We start from the raw sequence: 23,157 nt of genomic DNA, 5'->3' as shown, positions 1-23,157 counted from the left end.
TTCATTAAAAAAGAGGAGAAAACACGTAAGATCGTCTCAAACTGCTTTTATTACATCTTAAATAACAGTACATTTTAATATAGTTTCTATCTTGCATCCAGCTTTCTGTTGTACACTGACTTTAAAATTAAATACAAAAGATGGATAAGGGAACGGTGGGGGGGTGGGGGGGGTTATCCGTATGGAGAGAGGACAGGGAAGAGAAGAGAGGGAGAAAGAAAAGCAAATTTAGTTCTTTTTTAGTCTTTTATTTTTCTTGCCGACTCCAGGCCTAACGCACAACGACAGCACTGTTTTGTTTTTGTACAGAATGTTGCAGAGAAATAACAGAATGGAAGAAATGCCACTACAGCGAAGGAAAGAGCTTTTCTTGATACATGTCGAGAGGAAACGACCAACTCCTGCCATTCAGATGCTGCGTTACTGTTTTCCTTTTTTATTAAAGAACAGAAAACCTGTTTGTTACAAAATGTCTCTAGCACTGTCTTTGTATCTGAAATTTTTCTTTTGCTACAGAGAGAGAGAGATTTCTTTGTTCTAGTTATTTGAGAGTGTGTTTTTGTACAGGGTCAGTGTGTGTGTGTGTGTGTGTGTGTGTGTGTGTGTGGGGATTCACAAACTCTCCATGGACAGAACAACTCACCATTCATTTTTGTGATCAACATGTTTGCTTCTCTTAAGTGCATAGCTTTGAAAGTTAAACTAAGTTGTGTATGCACAGAGTAGCAAAAGAAAAAAGTAAAATAAATACTGTGGTGATCTATTAAACAGGTTATTAAAAAAAAAAAAAAAAACATCAAGGACTTAGTTCCATATGCACCTCTTTAAGCAATTCTACAGCATGCGATTCTACGAGTTTCCCACCCATGGCAGACAACCAAAATAAGAGTTTTTTTTTTGAATTTTTTAACTTAAAAAGTTTTCAATATCATTATTTTCAAACATTGATTTATACAACATGTCATTCACAGAGTAGTAACTGTTTTCCAAGCACAAAACGGGCACCTCTGTCGAAACCGAACAAAAGAAATGAAGAACCGCCCACCCCTCCTTCAACATCCTCCACATCAAAGAGAGAAAAAGACAAAAGAAAATTATTAAAATGATTGGTTAATCTTCACTGAATTACTCGTCATTTTCCACACACACAAAAAAAAGCATGAGCGGAAGAATGGTTAAAATTGACATGGTTTCATCTTCGGAAATCAAGCGTTCGTCATCGTGAACAGCACGTGCTTGGTTAGTTAACGTTTTTGAAAAATTTTATTACTTTTGCAAACAAAAAATTGCAAGTAGACCAAAAAAAAAAAAAAAAAGAATTGCGTTAATCAAATTTCCCGGGATTAAATATACAGGCCTGATAGCAGCTAATGGACCCCTGATCAAATCCTTTACGTAAAGACGGATTTTGACAGTTTTAACTACCAATTTGATCCCAAAATATTTAAAAACTGGAAGAGAAAAGCACATCTGCGATCCTGACTGGGGGAAAGAGGTCCAAAAACGGCCCATAAAGCTATCGAGCGCACGTTTCGGTGAGGAACACGCGCCTGCTTCACGTTAAGAGAGATGACGTTAGCATAATGACATAGCAGTGGAATGAGTGTCTTTATGTTCTCAGAAATGGTCCCAGAAGGATTTGCACAATTAGCAACTTTTATCCCCTTGCCCACTACAATCTAGCCGAGTGTAACAATTGTGCTCTTTTTTTCTTTTCTTTTCCAAAGGAGAGATTTTTGCTCTTTTGCCGTTTATAGATGTTGGGGGTCAGTTCTGTTGTGTTTGAGAAGGAGAGAGGAGAATAAAATCATCGAACATTTTCATTTTGGAATGGTCTTCCAGTCAACCTTAGAGTCCGGATGCGATCTGGGAAGAAAGGAAAGGAAACATTTACTTACAAGCAAATTCACAACTTAAGACTTTTTCTTTTCTTTTTTTACTTCAGTACACAGACTGGATTAACACTGATTATCAGAGACGCGGGATGCTTTATTCAACACACACACACACACAGTACTGAGTGGTTTATGTTCTGATATATCAATGCATATGAATTACAGGTCGACTGTATATGTGTTACCACTCCCACTCATTCAGACAGAGGACATCTACAACATATTACAACACAAACACCATAAGTAAACAAAGTCATAATTCATCAACAGTAGGATCATAAGCGACAGCTTGGCATAAATGCATGGTTTTCATTTACTGCGAGCCACATTTCTTAAAGTGGCTCTATTCTGCCCTTTCACACACTCCTGATGTTGTTTCAGGCTCTACTAGAACAGGTTTTCCTGCTTGAATGTTGATTATTCTCCTCATATTCTCCATTGTTGCGGCTCCTCTCTTCCCAGTCTGTCAGTAACGCTCTGTTTACTTCCTGTCTCTATGAAGCCCCTCCTTCTGAAAAGCACACTGTGCTCTGATTGGTCAGCTGGAGCAGTGTGTTGTGATTGGTCGAGCGCTTCGAGTGTTTTTGGGAAATGTCCCGCCCCTTACCATAACCACCAGTTTAACACACTACTGACTAACTCAACCAGGCCCCGCCCCTTTATTCTGCATATTAATTATTATAATGAGGAATATTGTGGCGTGTTCCCGGGAGAATCTCAAGACTACAGTGGAGGCGTTTCAGGAGTTCAGAAACACTGACACTGATATAGAGAAGAACTATATCATGTTCAAACACACTACAGACAATCACTGGTCCTCAATATATTACCTTTTGATGTCAATAATCAAATTAGGTTATATCTTCATTTCCTGTTTTTTAGTCCTAAACTGAAGACATCTCAAACAATTCAGACTTTTCTTACACCAGTTAAGGCTTTTAATTGGATGGAACTGAACTGATGTTTTTCATGATCAGCTGATCATCCCTAACAGCAGAGGGCAGTAGAGATGCGTGTGTGTGTGTGTGTGTGTGTGTGTGTGTGTGTGTGTGTGTGTGTGTGTGTGTGTGTGTGTGTGTGTGCAGATGATGGAGACTGATTTTCTGAGGCATCATTACAGCCATTTATTTGCAAATCTGACATCACTGGAGCCTTAAAGAATGACCCGGCTCCTCCTCAGAGGACATCGACAGGGTTTCTGAAGCTGATTCTGGTCTTCACAAACGAATGTGCTGCTTGTTTCACGTCATAAAGATCAGAGAAGGATCGCGTGTGGAAAGGCAAAGCTTGTGCGTTTACTCATGAACTCTGTCGCCCGTTAACTGAGATGATCCGTTTACCTTGCGGCTTTAATTCCAGATCTTCAGGAAACTATCCCAGGAGCCAGTAGCCACAGCCATCCCATCATCAGTGACGCCCAAGCAGCTGACGCGGTTATCGTGACCCGCCAAAACCCCTGCAAACACACAACATGCACACGTCACTTACCGGCACACACACATCTGACGGGTTTCTCCCACAGCTTCACACTCATTTCACATCAAAGGATGCAACTCTCATAATGATGCTTGGATTATAAAACAATGTCATGCATAAATACACTACCGGCTAAACCATTTCTTTTGAAAGAGTCTCTTCTTCTCACCAACAAATGCAACTATATCATTGCTCCGCTCTTCTTTATATAAAGTTTATATTAAATATAAAAGTATTAAATGTATAAGTATACAGTATACTCATGCAGGGCGATATATACACTGCCGGTCAAAAGCTTGAAATAATTACGATTTTCTTTTGTTTTTGAAAGTTCTGCTCACCAAGGCTGCATTTATTTGATCAAAAATTCAGTAAAAATTGTGAAATATTATTACAATGTAAAACAGCTGTTTTACCGAAATCACTGTAATATGATGATTTGATGCTCAAGAAACATTTATGATTATTATCGATGTTGAAAACAGTTGTGCTGCTTCATATTTTTGTGGAAAACATGATACATTTTTCAGGAGTCTTTGATGAATACAGTTCAGTTTCCTCAAAAATCTGAAGCAGCACAACTGTATACTGTAAGTTTAATATATTAATTTAACTTATGAAGACTTTCTGCTCTGATTTCAGACCTTTTTAAGGCCTTCAATTGTGTAAGGGTGAATTAAGACTTAAGGACGAATTAAGACTTTTTAAGGATGAATTAAGACTTTTTAAGGCCTTCAATTGTGTAAGGGTGAATTAAGACTTTTTAAAGGTCAAATTAAGACTTTTTAAGGCCTTCAATTGTGTAAGGGTGAATTAAGACTTTTTAAGGTCAAATTAAGACTTTTTAAGGCCTTCAATTGTGTAAGGGTGAATTAAGACTTTTTAAGGATGAATTAAGACTTAAGGTCAAATTAAGACTTTTTAAGGCCTTCAATTGTGTAAGGGTGAATTAAGACTTAAGGACGAATTAAGACTTTTTAAGGATGAATTAAGACTTTTTAAGGCCTTCAATTGTGTAAGGGTGAATTAAGACTTTTTAAGGATGAATTAAGACTTAAGGTCAAATTAAGACTTTTTAAGGCCTTCAATTGTGTAAGGGTGAATTAAGACTTAAGGACGAATTAAGACTTTTTAAGGATGAATTAAGACTTTTTAAGGCCTTCAATTGTGTAAGGGTGAATTAAGACTTTTTAAGGTCAAATTAAAACTTTTTATGGCCTTCAATTGTGTAAGGGTGAATTAAGACTTTTTAAGGATGAATTAAGACTTAAGGTCAAATTAAGACTTTTTAAGGCCTTCAATTGTGTAAGGGTGAATTAAGACTTTTTAAGGGTGAATTAAGACTTTTTAAGGTCAAATTAAGACTTTTTAAGGCCTTCAATTGTGTAAGGGTGAATTAAGACTTTTTAAGGATGAATTAAGACTTAAGGTCAAATTAAGACTTTTTAAGGCCTTCAATTGTGTAAGGGTGAATTAAGACTTTTTAAGGGTGAATTAAGACTTTTTAAGGTCAAATTAAGACTTTTTAAGGCCTTCAATTGTGTAAGGGTGAATTAAGACTTTTTAAGGGTGAATTAAGACTTTTTAAGGTCAAATTAAGACTTTTTAAGGCCTTCAATTGTGTAAGGGTGAATTAAGACTTTTTAAGGGTGAATTAAGACTTTTTAAGGTCAAATTAAGACTTTTTATGGCCTTCAATTGTGTAAGGGTGAATTAAGACTTTTTAAGGACGAATTAAGACTTTTTAAGGTCAAATTAAGACTTTTTAAGGCCTTCAATTGTGTAAGGGTGAATTAAGACTTTTTAAGGTCAAATTAAGACTTTTTAAGGCCTTCAATTGTGTAAGGGTGAATTAAGACTTAAGGACGAATTAAGACTTTTTAAGGTCAAATTAAGACTTTTTAAGGCCTTCAATTGTGTAAGGGTGAATTAAGACTTTTTAAGGACGAATTAAGACTTTTTAAGGATGAATTAAGACTTTTTAAGGTCAAATTAAGACTTTTTAAGGCCTTCAATTGTGTAAGGGTGAATTAAGACTCTTTAAGGGTGAATTAAGACATTTCAAGACCTTTTTAAGACCCTAATTGGCTTCATCATCATCATCATCATCATCATCATCATCAGTAATTCTAAAGTTGGGTTGTCCGTGCATTAGGATCTGTGCAGAACCTCTCTCACACTGACCTGCGCGGTCGGCTTTGAGAGCATCCCACACGTTGCAGTTGAAATCGTCGTAGCCGGCGAGCAGCAGGCGTCCGCTTTTGGAAAAGGCCACGGAGGTGATCCCACAGATGATGTTGTCGTGAGAATAAACCATCAGCTCCTGATCGGCACGCAGGTCAAACAGCCTGCAGGTGGCGTCGTCCGAGCCCGTGGCGAATGCATTTCCGTTGGGGAAAAACTGAGAGGAGAAAACCAGGTTACTAACATCAGGTGAAACGTGTGTGTGTGTGTGTGTGTGTGTGTGTGTGTGTGTGTGTGTGTGTATGTGTGTGTGTGTGTATTTCAGCGAGTGCACGCGGGAGTCGCTTACACAGATAGCGTTGATGTCGGACTCGTGGCCGGTGAAGGTTTGTCTGCACATGCCTTCTCTGACGTCCCACAGCTTAGCAGAGGCGTCACACGCGCCCGACACAAACAGACGGGTGTCTGGGGCCAGAGACAGTGACATCACATCACCGGTGTGACCTGCGAACGTGGTCGTCTGCTGCCCGGTCTCGATGTCCCACAGAGCACTGAAACGAGCAACACACAAACCAACGCATGAACACTGTTCCAGTCATTGTTATTAGTATTGTGAAATGAAAAGCTAATAATAATTAAATTACACCTTTCAATACGGTTTTATATGATTTCATTTGTTTAATATGGAAGCTTGTTTCTGCCTTGGAATTATTTTTTTTTTTTTAAATTGCCGATCTTTACAATGAAACTGAACAACAGTCGAAATGCATTATTTTCCTGTTATCTCTGTAAAGCTTCTTTGAAACAATCTGTATTGTATAAAAGCGCTATATAAATAAAAGTGACTTGACTCGCAATTGCGAAACAAAGTCTCAATTACTTTTTTAGTTTAGATAAAAACTAAAAATTTTAAGATATATACTAAGAATTGTGAGAAATAAAGACACAATTGTGGCAAACTCCCGATTGCGAGGGGAAAAATCAAAATTGAGAGTTATAAATTGAATTGTGAGAAAATTACTGATTATTGGCTCAGAATTGTCAGAAAAGTCAGACTTGAGATTGCGAGTGAAAAAAAAAAGAAAAAAAAAAGGAGATATAAACTTTAAATTGCAAGAAATAAGTCAGAATTGAACGATAAACTCACAACTTTTTAAACAAAAAGTTAGAATTGTGTTATTAACTATAAAGAAAGTTATAAACTAAATTGCGAGGGGAAAAAAAATCTAAATTGTGTGTTATTAACTCACGATTGTAAGAAAAAGTCAGAATGCACGATAAACTCGCGATTGTGGAAAAGTCAGAATTGTGAGTTATAAAGTCGATACTGCAAGATATAAACTTGCCATTGTAAGGACAAAAAGTATTTTTTTTTTAATTCCATGGCAGAAACAAGCTTCCAGTTCAAGTATTTATTTCCATTTATGATTATTTGTCTTGAAATATGGCCTGTTGACAGATCTGATCCAGCAAAATAACTGAATGCTACTATAAGATTAAAAACAGCTCTTGTGAAACAAAGCAGACGAATTTACAGGAACATCAGTTTCGACCTATAGTCTCTATATATGCACTGGCCGAACATATATTCAAGTGTGTGATCAGTGACAACTCCATAGATGAACTATAATGCTGATAATCACGAGTGTTTCAGCCTTAAGCAGTGCCCTCACTCACCAGGTGGTGTCGCCAGAGCTGGTGACGATCTGGTTATCATCCAGAAAACGGCAGCAGGACAGATAGCCTGAGTAAAGACAGCAGTTCAACATCAGGACGGAGAGAACACCACACACACACACACACTGAGGCTCAAGTGGAGACATGATTGTGTGAGAACAGTTACCTGTGTGTCCAGCCAACTCACGGCTGACACGCACGTTCCCCTCACGGGTCTTTAGGTTGTAGATGGAGCAGATGTTGTCCAAGCCTCCGCAGGCCACGTAGTTCCCAGACGGGGCGTAAGCACAGGTCATCACCCACGAGGAGCGCAGGGGAATAGCGTGCACCTACACAAACACGTCAAACAGATTTAGCTTTCATGGGACACGTTGAATCTCGTGGTTCTGAATCTGCATACGTCAACATTTGAAGTGGATCAAAACCGTTCATCAGTTTTTTGATCCACTTCAAATGTTGACTTCAGTAGTTGACAGATTAATGAGACTGTAAGAACAGGCTTGCCGGCTCTACTTGTGTCATTGCACAATCATCACAAGAACGAACGGAATTTCGATCGTGGTTCTGATTCCTCCAAGCAATTCTGGTACCTTTCATGTTCCTTCTAGAAGCTATGAGGAAGAAATATTTGAAGGCAATGCAAATCAGCTCTGCCAAACACTGAGATCACACCCCCATTTAAAAGTTGCCAATAGATACTGAAATGATAAAAAATAAAACGCCAGCCTTTCTTTAGCTCTGACACAATTCAGTGCCTGCTGATGTGTGTGTGTCTAAGGCTTCCTTTTACAGTGCATTTCTCAAAGCAGTGATCACTGAAGCCAATCATTGAGCGCATGAATTGACCAAAATCTGTTGATTACAACCATCAAAGTACAGCGGTTGGACAATGAAACACCTGGTTTTACACCACAATCATTTATCATTACACCGTGTCCTAACTACACGCGCCGCACGATAAAAGGTTATTTTCCATGTTAATCAGAGTGTTTGTCCTGACCAGCCGTGGCGGCGACACGCGACGATTCGATTTTAGAATTTTTTTTTATATTTTTCTGCGACGTCGCGCTGGAGCAACAAACACAAAGTGTGGCGATGATAATCTCAGGAACTGTTTATGTGCTTTATTTAATGTTAAAAGCGTGTAATGTGACTTTGAATATCATTTAGTGCTCCAGCTTTGTGGCTGTAAAAGCAACAATGGATAATTCACCTCAGATCTTGAAATTAAACAAATGAAAACAAGAACGTTCAAACTGTGAACAAACAAGTGTATTCTTTGACAAAGATTGTTTTAGTAACTCAGTGACCTATGTGTTTTTAATAATGTTTAAATGGTGTAATATTTGTGAATTTGATTATGTAGCGACTGATCCATTTTCTTGCGAGTGTCAAGATTACTCTCTGGTGCTGTGAGACTCCGCCCACACACTGTTCTGATGGGCTGACTCCGCCCACACACTGTTCTGATGGGCTGACTCCGCCCACACACTGTTCTGATTGGCTGACTCTGCCCACACACTGTTCTGATTGGCTGACTCCGCCCACACACTGTTCTGATTGGCTGACTCCGCCCACACACTGTTCTGATTGGCTGTGGGTTTTGATTGATTTTGACGCATCTCGCAGTCGCGTCTAGTGTGGACAGAGTAATTATTTGTCGCTGGAATCTTATCGCGTCTGGTTAGGACACTGTGTTATGGTGAAGCACCTCCTTTGCAGCCAATATAGCATCAATTCATCTTAGGAATTACAGACACAAGTCCTTCACAGTGTTTAGCCTTCACATTTTGAGCCGTTCCTCTTCCAGAACACGGTCCAAGTCACTATATGATGCTGGTAGAGGGAAATGTTTTCGGACTCGCTCCTCCAAAACACCTCAAAGTGGCTCAATAATCCTCAGATCTGGTGACTGTGCAGAGCATGGGAGATGTTCAACTTCACTTTCATGTTCATCAAACCACTCTGTCACAAGTCTTGCTGTGTGTGTTAGTGCATTATCATCCTAATGCACGGCCCCATCTTCAGGGTTCACATGAGCCATCGGGTGTTGAGCTTCTTTGGGCGTCTCCACAGTGAAGGACAGTGAAGATGGACTCATCAGAGAACAATGTGTTCCACACTGTCCACAGCCCAAGATTCCCTCAGTTTGCACCAATGAAACCAATGTTTGGCATTGGCATGAGCATGAATATTGACTGTGGAGCTCCAGATCAACAGTTTTGGTGGAAACCGGAGAGTCGAGGTGTGCATTTACTGTGGTTTTATGTTTTTTGGATACATTGGTTGGTACTGGGACATGCCTTTCACACAGCTTCCTCTAGCATCGACAGCGACTCCTGTTGGAAGCGGTTCGTCTGACATTACTCTGGACACCAGAGCTCTCCATACACCACAGACTTGATGACGAGACGAGCACCAACAATTTGTCCTCTTCTCAATTCTGATGTCTCCCATTATGTTTTGTGGATTGCAATATTTGAAGTACAGCTGTGCTTTTGCTCTGCTAATTCAACCTCCAATTCTTTATTAGCTAGTGTTTCAGTTTCATTGTGTTTATACAGGGGTTGGACAATGTAAATAAGACATCTATCTATCTATCTATCTATCTATCTATCTATCTATCTATCTATCTATCTATCTATCTATCTATCGTTTTTGCAACTGAAATTGGTACAGTTCCATCGTTAATACAGTTTTAAAAGCCTCATGAAATCAGTTGAGAGAATCCAGGCTAAGAAGTTATTTAACATGTCATGTCAACTAAATGACACCATCAGTTCACACATGGCATTGGCTTTCACTTTTACCTTGTTTGTAGTATAGCTGTCCCAGATAATAAGTTTTCCATCCTGGGAAGCACTAACAAGAAGCCTGAAAAAAAACACACAGAGAGAGGGTGGAAATTAAGAAACCGAGAACAATGAGCACAATGATCATCTCAACTCAGTCTGAACTAGTGATGCTCACATTGACCGTTTAACCGTTAACCAAAAGTAAAAATTGACCAATTATTACTATCAGTTAAACAGTTTAAAAGTTAAAATGTTTTTTTTTTAAAGCTTTTATTTTAGTTTGCTGCACTGCATGGTTAAAAAAAAAAAAAACTATAAAAAATACTATATAGCCTATATTTGTTAACTCACGGGGCGCGTTGACACGCAACCACGCGAGCCTACAGACATAAGCTGAGCAAGCAAAATGAAGCGAGTGAAAAGAAGTACTGTGTGGGACCATTACGACAGAAAGGGCGCCGAAGTTACTTGCAAAGTATGCAACGCGGTATTAAAACACAGCAGTAGTACAAGTACAATGCAATATCACTCGCGAAGCAAACACGCAAAAGCAAATGAAAGGTGCTTCCCGAAGCTGGCCACTCCAGCGAGACGTTATCCCTAAGCCATCGGAGAGGGTGTTTCTGTCCACAGGCTGCGCTCCAGACTAAACCCACATCATGGAGACATGTTACTTTTTTTAAATAAAAACTAGACAAGGTGTGGATTGAGGTATTCCTGCTATTTTTATTGACGAAAAAAAAACAGTCTGATGGGAAAAAAAAAATTGCCGTTTTTTCAAAGCTTCAAACGGATTCAGTGTTTTCTTTTCGTCATCTTAATTAGTTCATTTAAGTTAAAAAACATATTTAGTGTAGGCCTATTTTATGTTTTTTATTTATATTATTTTATTCTGTTGTCACTGTCAGAAATGCTGCAGGTGCGTGAGAATGTGATGTGAATCCAGGTTCTGTTGTTGATTGTTCTGTTTGCACGTTAAAATAAACCCCTGAATTTTTTGTGTGTGTATTTTTAAGGGGTCACAAACACTCGTCCATTTTAATTTTATTTAAGGCCAATTCAGTATTAGAATCTTATTAGTTAACGGTCAATACTCGGATAACGAGCGGCGGATGTCGGTCAAATAAATAAATAAAAATATTAAAAAGAATAATTAAATTAAAATGAACCGAAATCTGTGATAAGAAAACAGTCTGATGATTATCAAATGGATATAAAACATGCCGACTGCAGATGTGTGACATGATCTGCATACAGAGGAAGTCCTGTTCTATCTGAACTATTTTAAGAGTAGAGTAGTCAAATAACCCTTCAAAAGAAAACAGCATTCACATGATGTCCATACACTAATAATCACATCAGAAGAAAAGCACTCGCACTTTTCAAGAGTCTTGAGAATAATCCAGCAGAAAACTCGCTTGTAGACATACGAGAGTCATATTCTAAAACACAGTTTCGGGAGATTGTGTTATTGTGGATATATAGTCACGGCTAAAGGCTGTGTTGTTAGGCATATGTGCATGCACACAGAAATGCCATGCATTATGTGAGCGCTTCAAATGATGTCAGACCACAGCTAAACACTTCAGTGTGTGAAGACTACACTCTTCTGTTGTTGAGCGTCCTCGTTTGTGCACCATGAACAAACACACACGCATGGTGAACGCAAAGTGCTCCGGATTCAATGCAACTGATTTATGTAATTAGAAATGTTCTTGGTAGTTACAGCTTCACACAAAGTTAAATGACACGCAGTGACACAGATGAGCTGAGACGAGCTGCTGCTTCTATTTCTATGAAGAATACAGGCACTGAAATACACACGGATCCTCGGAGGATTTCCTTAATGCCAAACGAAGACGCTTGTGTTTAATCAGACCGCCTTAAAATAACGTGTAATATTCAGCATATCCAGTTCCACTATTATTTTATATTGTACATGTTGTTTGCATTCTACTCTTGTTAGCTGAACTTTCTGAAAGCATGTAAATATGCGTCTCTTTGTTGCGAGACCAGAGTGCAGCGGTCAAATATGGCCGTCAAGCTCATGTTTACATATAAAACAATGGAAAAGCAGCGCAGAAAATGTGTTCTGTGTGAACGGCTTGGTTACGGTTCTTCTCTGCATTGAGCTTCTCTATTTCTACAATGTTTTGAATGACCAACGCGACAGCGCCACATCGAGTGGGTTCAACTGGATAGACTAGCTAAATCTAAATAAAAAATTGTATATAATTTTTGAGAGCATGATTACAAAAGCAAAAGTCTCATCATCAAAATCCATGTCCCAAACACACAATTATAATGTTCTCATGATAATTATATGTAGCCGATCGTTTCGATTGTTATGATTATCAGTTTACCGCCCAGCCCAGAGGCTGTTGTGATTGGATTAGGGATATGCATGATTTTGGATTTTTGCTGATATGGAATATTTTTCAAGTCATTTTTCAACTCTAGCACTCCTAGAGTTATCTAGAGTTACCGCATGCGCATAATCAACATGTAATCTTAGCAAGGCATATCAGCCATTAAAAGCTTTTGCACAATGACATCATTTTCATGACTATGGATTTGTTTTTATGAGGAATTTATAACCTTTTTTTGAATCTAAGTTTTGGCACCCAGACTTTCAGTGGGGAGACAGAAACCTCCCAGGTTTCACTAAAAATACCTTGATTGGTGTTTCGAAGATTAACCAAAGTCTTATGGGTTTGGAACGACATAAGGACGAGTAAATGACAATTTTCTTTTATGGCTGAACTTTTGGATGAATTGTCATGAATATAACAATGTCACAATGAAAAAATCTGTATGGTCCTAAAACAAATAATTTTTCTTTTTGCAAAATAATTTTGCAGTAAATGTGATCCAGTCATGTGACCTAGCAGATTCAGAAACAAAGCTATTGTGTATCATATGAAGCGTTTTTTTTTTTTTGGGCTTTTCATTGCTTCAGCAGGCGTGTCGTCGTCAATGCGCGGCTGTGTTTTAGTGAAAATCTTCTTTGAGGTGAGATGATCACACACATGACTCCTCTGTACATTAACCACAGCTGTACTAGTTCATGGCACAGGGCTCGATGGATCACCTTGAGTCAGTGCCCCAGTGCATGGCGTAGATCTTTGCCAAGTGTCCCCTCAGTGTCCGTCTAGTGCGCATCTGAATCCGCCCCACAGGCTCAATATTGGCTGTGATCTGCCAGAAACACATGAGAACAAAACCTAGTTCAAGAGACACCCATATAAAACTCCATCTTCAATACAACAACATGATTTGAGACGTTTATTTGATGTTTAAAGAGTCCTACCTGAGAGAGGGTGGCATCCGCACATGCTTTCCGTGCATCCTTGAGAAGAAAAACACAGATAAAGCCACATTCACAAACACAAAACTTCAGACAGATGCAGAAGTCAAGATGCAAAGAAGTGTCATAACCAGGCATCATACAGAAAGCGGCAAGCCCAAAGTACGCTTTGGTTTTCGATCTCGTGGATTTTGTGCCAATAAGCCTATAGCAACGTCACAGAGTGACTGGTAAAATGTCTTGTTGCCTGCGGCAGTTCGTTAAGATAAAAACAGGAGGAAAAACTGGTTATGACACTGCATGTCAGTGTTTGAGTAAAAACAAAAACAAATGTGTGTAATGAGCGTTGCTGAGGATAAATGTTACTTTGTACAATCTTCATATTACATTCCTGCAAAGATGACAGAAAACAGTCCGGCGTCAAAAAACATGAGGGCGATTGTGTTTTAGACCAGACATGGAGTGGCGATTGATCACAAGTGAGTGATGGGATATTTTGCCAATGAAATGATTGAATTTTATCATGTCTGGTATCATCTCATAATCTTTTGTTACGTTTCATGCACTCAGAGTAAGATCATTTTAGCATTTTCCAACATTTCAGTGTTCACTTTTGGAAAAAGCTTGAAAACGCTGGTGTGGACTAGGGCTGTCAAATAAAAATTAGAATTTGGAATATTTGTCAAATTTAAAAAGAAAACTGCACATTCAAACGAAAAAAACGTGCATTAGAATTTTTGGTGTGCCATTAGATTACGTAACTGACGCGGTTTGTTTTTGTTAGTTTATCCAGTTAATTCATAAAATGTCGTAAAAGGGCTCTTCCTGCTGACGAAAACCCTCTCAGTTGGTGGCAAAAATCGTGCAACGACACACTTGACCATACTCGCACATAGGTCAGAGCTGAGTGTGTGTGTGTTTTCATCAGCTGGAAACATTGTCAACAAAAGGCACTCAGCACTCGCTGAAGATCAAGTCGCGCGTCTGTTGTTTTTGACGAACAGTATGTAGATGTGAGTAGTGACTAGAAGTGGTGTGTTTCTGAACGGCAGTTTGCTATTGTGTGTTCATGTAGTTCATTACGCTGTGTGTTGAAGAGTGTTTGAACACAGTTTTATGCACTATTGTACCCTAATTTTCCTTGCATGTACATTAAGGAATCTATATTTTAAGAATAATTGTTTCAAAAGTTAATGTACTTTAAAAAGTGTCATTTCATTTCAATAAAAGATGCGATGCTAGATTTGGTTTATATTTGCTTATTGCTTGCGCCCTCTTGTGGGCATAGGAGACAATACAGGATTTTTTTCCTCTAACATTAAGTATTGCCTTTAGAATTTGAATATAATTCAAATTTTGCAAATATTTAAGAATTTCGAATTTAACTTTTCAGCCATTTTGACAGCCCTAGTGTGCACAGAGCGTTTTGAAAAGAAAACACTATTTTCAAATGTATCCAGATTAATGTATATGTAGCCTATTACGATATGATATGGTAAAGTGTTGAGCGTGTGTGTGTGTGTGTGTGTGTGTGTGTGTGACGTGTTTTGCATGCAGCGACTGACTCTGATCTGGTTTTTCAGCTGTTCAGCCTCCTGACGCAACTGGTCGAGTTCGCTCATTTTCTTCTGCTAGACGATGGGCTTCACTCCGTCCGCTTACTGCCGCTCGCACTGATCTGAAAAACACACAAACAACATTACTCTATTGACTGCATATTACTAAACAATTGATTTACATGTATGTACATTGCGTGGCAGTGCATTTAAAGATGCAACCTCCTCAAGTTAATGAACTGCCATCAAAACAAATTTAGGATTTGTTGGTTAACATGAACTAAGGAATAATGTACATCCAGCCGGTTATCGCAGAATAAACCCGACAGGGTGATCAGGATCAGGTCTTCATCAGCCTGAAGGGGTTTATTCTGAGATAACAACCGGCTGGATGTACATTATACCGCTTGTTACACGGATACTTCCACAAAAGTAAATAATTGGACACAAAATATTGATCCGAGTTGAAATATTGAGCAGTTTCAGCGGCAAGTTCAAACTAGACAGACATTTAAGGGATACGGTATACAGTCATAACTCTTATTACTCAGCATTTCACCACATTAATAATTATGGAGAAAAGAGATATTGATTTCAGATTAAACTGTTTTAAAATCTGACCTGTTTGTATCTTATAAAATGTGCAAAACAATAGTCAAAAAATGTCAGCAGCTGTGTTTATATGAAACAAGAGAGAGCGAGTCCACGATACTGGATGGCATAATTAAATAACTGTACACAAAATATTGATTTGACTGAGTTTTAATATTTTATTAGCTCACCAAACGCAAAACTTCCATGAGGAAAAAGCGTTCCTAGTGAGTGTATAGCACTGCTGACTCCAGTGACCCGGATGAGCCTGTGTTTCTGTGTTCAGCGGCTGTTATCTGGGAATAACACACCGCTGGATGCCGCTATTGACCAATCAAAATCAAGTACTCCACAGAGCCGTGTAACAATCTTAGTTGATGCTAATTTCAATATAAAAGGTCTGTTTTTGCATGATCAGGTCCAGCTGTTTGGGAACAGCGCACACCAACCCCGTCTGATCGCCGTGATGGAGACACCAAGCCTCATTATACACCGGAGTCGTTCAACCCACAACATGCACAAGCACAGCTGACATCAGCGCTATAGTTAGAGCCCCGTTACCACTGGACACAGTGAGAAAAGACATTTCCAACACTAATGAAGGGATGCGAGCACGTCTCTTTCTCCGCCTGTGTCCTTGCCAACCCGTGAAGCCGTTGCTTAGCAACAGTGTTGTGCAGCGAGCCGGTGCTAAAGATCACCATTACTGTGTGTCTCCAACACAATCACACAACTACACAAACACTTCAGCGCCCGAGCACAGATAATTGCATTACTGTATAGTGAATATGATACGCTGCCGTTTAATTAGACCCTACGATCGGATACACATTCCTAAAAAATCAGGGATGATCTACTGAGTATATCCTGTGGTGACTATTGACAAAAACATTTGCATGCCGACAATGCAATGGATTTTTTTTTCTGAGAGGTGATCTAACCTTTTCATCACACTGTTGAAGAAAACCGGCCAGCCAATGAGATTCGTGCTTTGGGTCACATGCTCAGAGCCGCTGCTGTTTCCTACTCTCGTCTCGATTCTCTTGCATTTAATATTGTTTGGCAAACACCATAGTGAATACAAAAATCTGAATGGCTGTAGTACAAACTCATTACAGAACATCACATGACAATTTCCATTTAAAAGGACTAATTTGACAACTTTTTTCTTTTTTCAAGTGTGTCAGAAACTGAAAGTTGTGCTGAATTAAAAAAAAAACTCAAAAAATGGACTGAATTTTCGTGCTGAACATTCGTGTTGGCATGAACGACTACACTTTGGCAAAAAAAAAAAGAAAAAAAGAAGAGCTTTCTCTTAATGGCTTCAACGGCGAAAAAAAACCTGTTCACGTCAACATGTTTCAGAACGCTGATTTCAATAGAAACCCTGGAGTAAGCTGTTGTCTTGTTAACACATGACAATCATGACAGAAAGTGTAAGTAGTTTAATGATCTCTTCTTGACTCGTGGGTATGAGTGTAAAGACAGATGTTTTACTAGAGTCTCGTTAAAACGTCAAGCAATGCTAGAGTTGATACGCTGATTTCCTTGAACCATTTACAAACTCTGCCACAATGCCAATATGTTCAGATATGTTGCATTGTTTTAAATATTAAAATATTTAGCTAAAATTACACGTCGGTAAATATTGCTGTTTATTCCCATCTCTCTATATATGGTCATCTTGCCGCAAGAAAAACTGTGCAGAACATTCCTTGATCAGATTTTCAGTTTTCTCGCATTAAACCTATTGAACCTAATTTGTAAGACACGCATAAATTCAGAGATATAAAATTACCTTTTTTTCTTTTTCCAAATAGGTATTACGCTTAGCCCTATACAAGTCAAATTATTAAAAGCCATAACAAAAATATACCGTATTCATAAAAAAAGATACCCATACCTGGCGATATAAGTTCCGTACTTTCTGTATTTCACTGAAAGAAATCAATCCAAAGGTAAAAGCTTGTTGAATTATGTGGGTCAAGAGTTGGTTGGTTGGTCAGAGACGCTAGAGTAGAGTGCGAGTGGACATAGACACAGAGCTCGTCCCGTTCTCAATGTCACTCCTGTAATCCAGGGACACAGTTGATTCAGCGCGTACGCACAAATCCGGTTAACACCAAATCTGCTGATGAACTCTCCAGCTGACCCAAATCCACTGCAGACACTTTCACTCGCATCTCACATCGAGATGAACAAGAACACAAACCTCTGACCAACAATAGTGACGACTAGTGTGAGGACACACTCCTACAGTAGAAACATCTCGCCTTATTCAGCACAGGCTCTAGTCACTACAAAACATCCATCTAAAAGCACAAAAAGCCATCAGAGGTCCCACAAAAGAAGCACACGATTTAGCTCACGATTCCCTCGCATGACCATTCCCTCAGGTGAGCCGTCTTATTTCTAGAGGAAAGTAAAGCCTTACCTGGATTCTGTATTCCCAGACACAGCTCCTGTGTCTCCAGCGACCAAAGACCTTCTGTGTGGATCTACACTGGATGAACACCTTCACCTGAACGCTAACGGCTGATTGGCCGGCTCCACGTTTAGACACAGAGATGCGGTTTAAGCCTCACATAATCCAGCTGATAAAGTGTCACGTTAATATTGCTAATACGGGGTCAGCGGCCGCTTCAACCTGGAGACAGCTTTAGCTTCACCTCAACACTGCTCTCCAACACCACACAACTGTACCTTTAAAATAAGCAGTCTGTTCGCAGTATAGCCTAAGTTTCACAAAAACATTCTACATGTGATGAATATGACAAAACCACTGGACATGAGCACACAACAGGCATTTAAAGCAACACCGGAGCCAAGAAAGCAGAGCTGATATCAATCATAGGATAGAAGTAACAGTCTGTGAATCAGAGATGTGGATATTATGCTCAAATGTTATAGAGAATGAAGTGAGAACAGCAGGGAAGAAGCAATGAACCACAAAACAGGTTCGCATTTTACATGTATATCAGATAGAGACGCCAGCACCTGATTTGGTAGCGCTGGGGAAGTTAATTAATCATAAAATTACTATTGTTTTACATTAGTAAGTGCAGTTACAAATTATATTAAATGTGTATTTAGTGGAAATTTAACAGTAAAGCATTGAGCTTTAAGATGAAATTAACAACAATAATGAGCAAAAAAGTATTTTTTAAATTTTTCAAGTAATTTTAATAATTACTCTTATTAAATGTACCATTGCTCCATTATTTGGGTGCATTATGTGCATCTCAACAGCGCTGGTTTATGTGTGAAGCACTAAAGATGAAACAGGAAATAATAATATTAATAATAGCAAATATATGCACACACACACTACTGTTCAAACATTTAACATGTGTTTGAAAGAAGTCTCTTCTGCTCACCAAGGCTGTATTTATTTGATCAAAATGCAGTAAACACAGTAATATTGTGAAATATTTTACAATGTAAATCAGCTGTTTTCTATGTGAATATACAGTAGTGTAATTTATTCTATCAAAGCTGAATTTTCAGCATCATTACTCCAGTCGTCAGTGTCACATGATCCTTCAGAAATCACTCTAATATGATGATTTGATGATCAAGAAAAAGTTCTGATTCTCAATGTTAAAACAGTTGTGTACATTTTTAGGATTCTTTGATGAATAGAAAGTTCAAAAGAACAGCATTTATCTGAAATTTAATCTTTTGTAACATCATAAAACGTCTTTACTGTCAGTTTTGATCAATTTAACGCATCCTTGCTGAATAAAAGTATTAATTTCGGACTAATTATTTCCAAAACTTTTGAATGGTAACGTATAAGATCACAACTACATTCTGTTAGTGGTCGCACAAACTCTGTTCAATTATGTGTAGCCATTTCTGTTATGTGGGGGTGAACTCAGGTTTATTGGGACACTTTTCCCCAATCGATCTCAATGGCAAAAACTGTCCCACTTAACATGAATCCCGCCCTACGAGAAACACCCACTGGAAACACTCCAAAAGCAGGACAGACTTGGCGCTGCTCGATTGAACCACACGGGCCATTTATCAGCTTGCAGATTTATTTATTTTTTACACTTTTTTGATGTTATTAATACAGATAAATCTGCATCTACATCTTGCTCAGACACATTTGTTTGCACTAATGCATGCTAGCTTGTCTTGTAGAGTTTCAGCAATGAACCACGCATGCACAAACTAACCAGCTACATAAACATCAAGGATGCAACTGCGAACCACAGCACATGCCAAGAGAAAAGCAAAGCAAATATTTGCTCAGCCAGAGACTTTATTTACATGTGCAATTGCAAACATACTTCATCTAATGTTACTTTTACCAGACAGTGTGTCAATTTTTGACTGAAGAAAAAAAAAAATCAATTTTTTTTTAGGAAAGTCAAGTCAAATTAAATGTATTTTTCACAACACCCATTGTTTCAAAGAAGCTGAACCTGTTCATAACACACATAATGCCTAGCAGTTCAGGCAAGGAAAGAAGGTCTCCTTTAAACATGCCACAGCGGAGTCCTCCTGGAAATGATGTGACCGTGTCCACGAAGATGAGCAGCTAAATCTGTGCGGTACAGGAGGTGAGCAGGGCACTGGTTTATTACACGCTGCCCTGTTTCTGTGGGGTTTAATAATGTAAGACCAGCACGAGCTGCAGGCCGTTAACTCCTTCCTCTCTGCACAGGCCTCGCCGCAGCAGATAACATCAGCTCGACGTGATCTCCGACACAGTTCCTGCTGAAGCAGAGCGAGCAGCGTCAAACAGATCTCAGCAGAACCTGAGTCCTGAAGAAGTCAATGCACTCCTGTCTGTTCCTACTGTGACACTTCTGAATGGAAATGTTGATTTCCTCCCGGCTTGAGGTCACATTAAACATCTAATCTGAACATGAACTCAGAGGCTTCACAGATCCACCATACACACGGCAGGATCTACAATGCCACCAGTGCAGTCGCTTTGCAGATGAAAATTACTACGTCAATGTAAAAATATTAGTGCTGGGCAACGATTAAATCGCATCAAAAATAAAAGTTTGTGCTATGTGTGTAGTGTGTATAATTCTTTTGTATATATAAATACACATATTTGCATGTACTGTATGTATGTATGTATGTATGTATGTATGTATGTATGTATGTATGTATGTATATATATATATATATATATGTATGTATGTATGTATTAGGGCTGTGTTGAAAAAATCGATTCACCGATTCTGAATCGATTTTCATATTAATTTCTAAAGATCGATCCGTAACTCAGAGGATCGATTTTCCCCGGGAACGTTAACTTTCCGCGTCATTGAATTCACGCATGCGCGCGAGGTGGAAGGACATTAAAACAACGTCAGTAACGTTAAGCAAGCGGTTGCTTTGAAAACTCCAGAAACGCTCAAAGCTGCGATCTGGCACCATTTCGGGTTCAGAAGCAATGCAGAGAACGAGCTTGACAAAAGCAAAGGTTTTGTAAGTTCAAATTTTATTTACATTCTGATAGAGATGCGCGGTTGGCGGTTACAGCCGCGGACTCCGCGGATAAACCGTGGATCGGGCGGATGACGTGACGAAAAATTATATTTTCGGATGGGTGGCGGGCGGTTAACCAATCAAATAAAAAATATATGCATACATTAAGCGGATGGCGGGCGGGTGCTGTTTTGAAAATTGGTCAAAAACGTTGGTGCGGACAGATGAGTTTTGTGATGCGGTTGAAATAATAGCCCATCCGCGCATCTCTACTGTGTTAATGTTGTCTGTTTACTGTGAAGCCAGTAACCAACAATCTGTTTACATTTGCACTGGCTTAGAACAAATGTGTTCTAAATGTTGATCATTAAAATAAAAAATAAAGGTGCATTTGCATCTGAACTGTAGCAGCTTTTTGGAAAATTCTTAATGTCATTTTTAATAATAGGCCTACATCAGGTTCGCGTCTAAATAATCGGTCTACTGCTGCTGATATACCTCTGCGTCCTTGGTCGTCTACACCAGTGCAAGTTTGTGAAAGCAGTTGTATCAACACTCTGGAAGGGGGATTGTTCTTTACAACCACCAATACTCCATTAATTTGCAGTTGAATGTCTATAATAATAGTATCAATATGTTGCATAACTACAGTCCTGTAATTCAGGTAACAGCTGGAAAAAAATGCTTTTTTCAAAAACCATTATCTAAATCTCGAAGATCGGATCGGATCGAATCGAATAATGATAATCGATTCAAGATCTTGAGAATCGGAATCGAATCGATTCTTGAAATTTGAATCGAAACCCAGCCCTAGTATGTATACATGCAGGTGTGCTTATGTACAATAATTACACACACACACGTATTATGTAAACACAAACTTTTATTTTGGATGCGATTAATCAAGAGTAATCGTTGCCATAGCACTAAAAATATATATTTACACCAAATCACAGCTCATGAGTAGTTGTATAATACAATCTGAATAATAACTATAACTCAAAATGCATGCGGCAAGTTTTCATGCCTTCAGTCAAAAGAGCAAAAGCAAGTTGTGAGCGACTGATTACATTTCAGACATTGAACATTGTCTTTTTGTTTATTTATGTTTATGAGGTGAAACCGGTTCACATGAGCCTGTCAACTGAAAATATTACATCTGAATGATCAGAAGCAGGGCAGGAACTTATAGGCTTGCGGGCATTCAATTAATAAAAATGCAAGCGAAATTCTAGGTATAAGGGCAATGCCACTGAACGAGTTCTTGCTTTCAATATTTATAACATAGTTAAGCAATATCACACAGGCAAGACTGCCGTGCCAAATATCATCATGACTGCAAATGTGATTTTAAAGACTACATTTTAAAGACTACATTGTCTGTACATCTGAGCAACACACAGACACGGAATAAATCTGTGTTTCTGAACTAATTGGGTGAGTTAGTGATTCAATGAACCCATTCAGAAAGAGTCATCTGGAATGAAACGATTGAATCAATGACTGGACTTTGCTGCCACATACAGGCGGTTTTAGTTTCATATTTCATAATCAAAAATGTATACCTTAATAAAGGGTAACTATATTTGAAAAATGCGAGAAAAGTGGGCAGACCCCAGCGGAGATAGAGGGGACGAACCGTGAGCGGGGGGCGTGCACCTATTTTTTTTACAGTCTATGTGTCAGACTCTCTAAAATGGAGAGTGACTCACAGGGTCGGACGTAAAGTACATGCATCTGATGAGTTTTATCGAGTTGATGTCAGTAGCGCGCGCTTTCTGTAGGCATATTCATATTTTGCCGCTATGTGAAAAAATCCAGCAAAATGCGCCGGCGCGTTTGTCGACCCCAGAGGATTAACTTTAGCCTAACCATAAATTGTGATAATATATAAGATCACTCACATCAAGACGCCGCTGCGGTGGTGGAGTCCATGCAGGAGGAGCAGCGTTTGGCACTCGCTTTTCAGCGCGAGCTGTGTGGAGAAGCCCATTCCCACCTCTATTGCGTTGGAGAAGCAATCCCGTGTAAAATGCAGGTTTCACACTCACGGTCTTCCAGGCCAAGTGCATGCAAACACTGGCGCCTAATTTCCAAGTCAGCTGGAAAGCTATGCAGTCCAGCAGTGCTGTTGCAACCAGCAACACTACACCTCCGTACCCTCCTGACCACAGTACAATACAGATAAATCTACGCTAGCTCATACCAGGGGCGTGGTA

At 39.0% G+C, this 23,157-nt stretch overlaps 1 protein-coding gene across 2 annotated transcripts in view; it reads right to left on the bottom strand.

The window, feature by feature from the left end:
- Positions 1-31: 31 nt before the first annotated feature.
- The window catches only part of gnb1a (guanine nucleotide binding protein (G protein), beta polypeptide 1a), a 44,398-nt gene continuing 21,272 nt past the window's right edge, over positions 32-23,157 (bottom strand). Inside the window, exons 1-11 of one of the 2 annotated variants that reach the window (XM_079896285.1) lie at positions 17,385-17,554; positions 14,900-15,012; positions 13,338-13,376; positions 13,119-13,225; positions 10,043-10,106; positions 7,399-7,561; positions 7,233-7,299; positions 5,905-6,106; positions 5,556-5,772; positions 3,236-3,351; positions 32-1,866 (exon numbers count right to left, since the gene is read on the bottom strand). In XM_079896285.1, coding sequence (XP_079752411.1) covers positions 3,245-3,351; positions 5,556-5,772; positions 5,905-6,106; positions 7,233-7,299; positions 7,399-7,561; positions 10,043-10,106; positions 13,119-13,225; positions 13,338-13,376; positions 14,900-14,956 — 1,023 coding nt within the window. In that variant the 5' untranslated portion in view covers positions 14,957-15,012; positions 17,385-17,554 and the 3' untranslated portion in view covers positions 32-1,866; positions 3,236-3,244. Of the gene's footprint in view, positions 1,867-3,235; positions 3,352-5,555; positions 5,773-5,904; positions 6,107-7,232; positions 7,300-7,398; positions 7,562-10,042; positions 10,107-13,118; positions 13,226-13,337; positions 13,377-14,899; positions 15,013-17,384; positions 17,555-23,157 lie in introns of those variants that run through there. The other variant, XM_079896284.1, reaches the window with a different exon arrangement.

This window comes from Squalius cephalus (assembly GCF_949319135.1).
Source record: "Squalius cephalus genome assembly, chromosome: 16".
Taxonomy (NCBI): domain Eukaryota; kingdom Metazoa; phylum Chordata; class Actinopteri; order Cypriniformes; family Leuciscidae; genus Squalius; species Squalius cephalus.
Note: the sequence above shows the minus strand (reverse complement) of the source record. Positions and strands in the feature narration are given on the sequence as shown.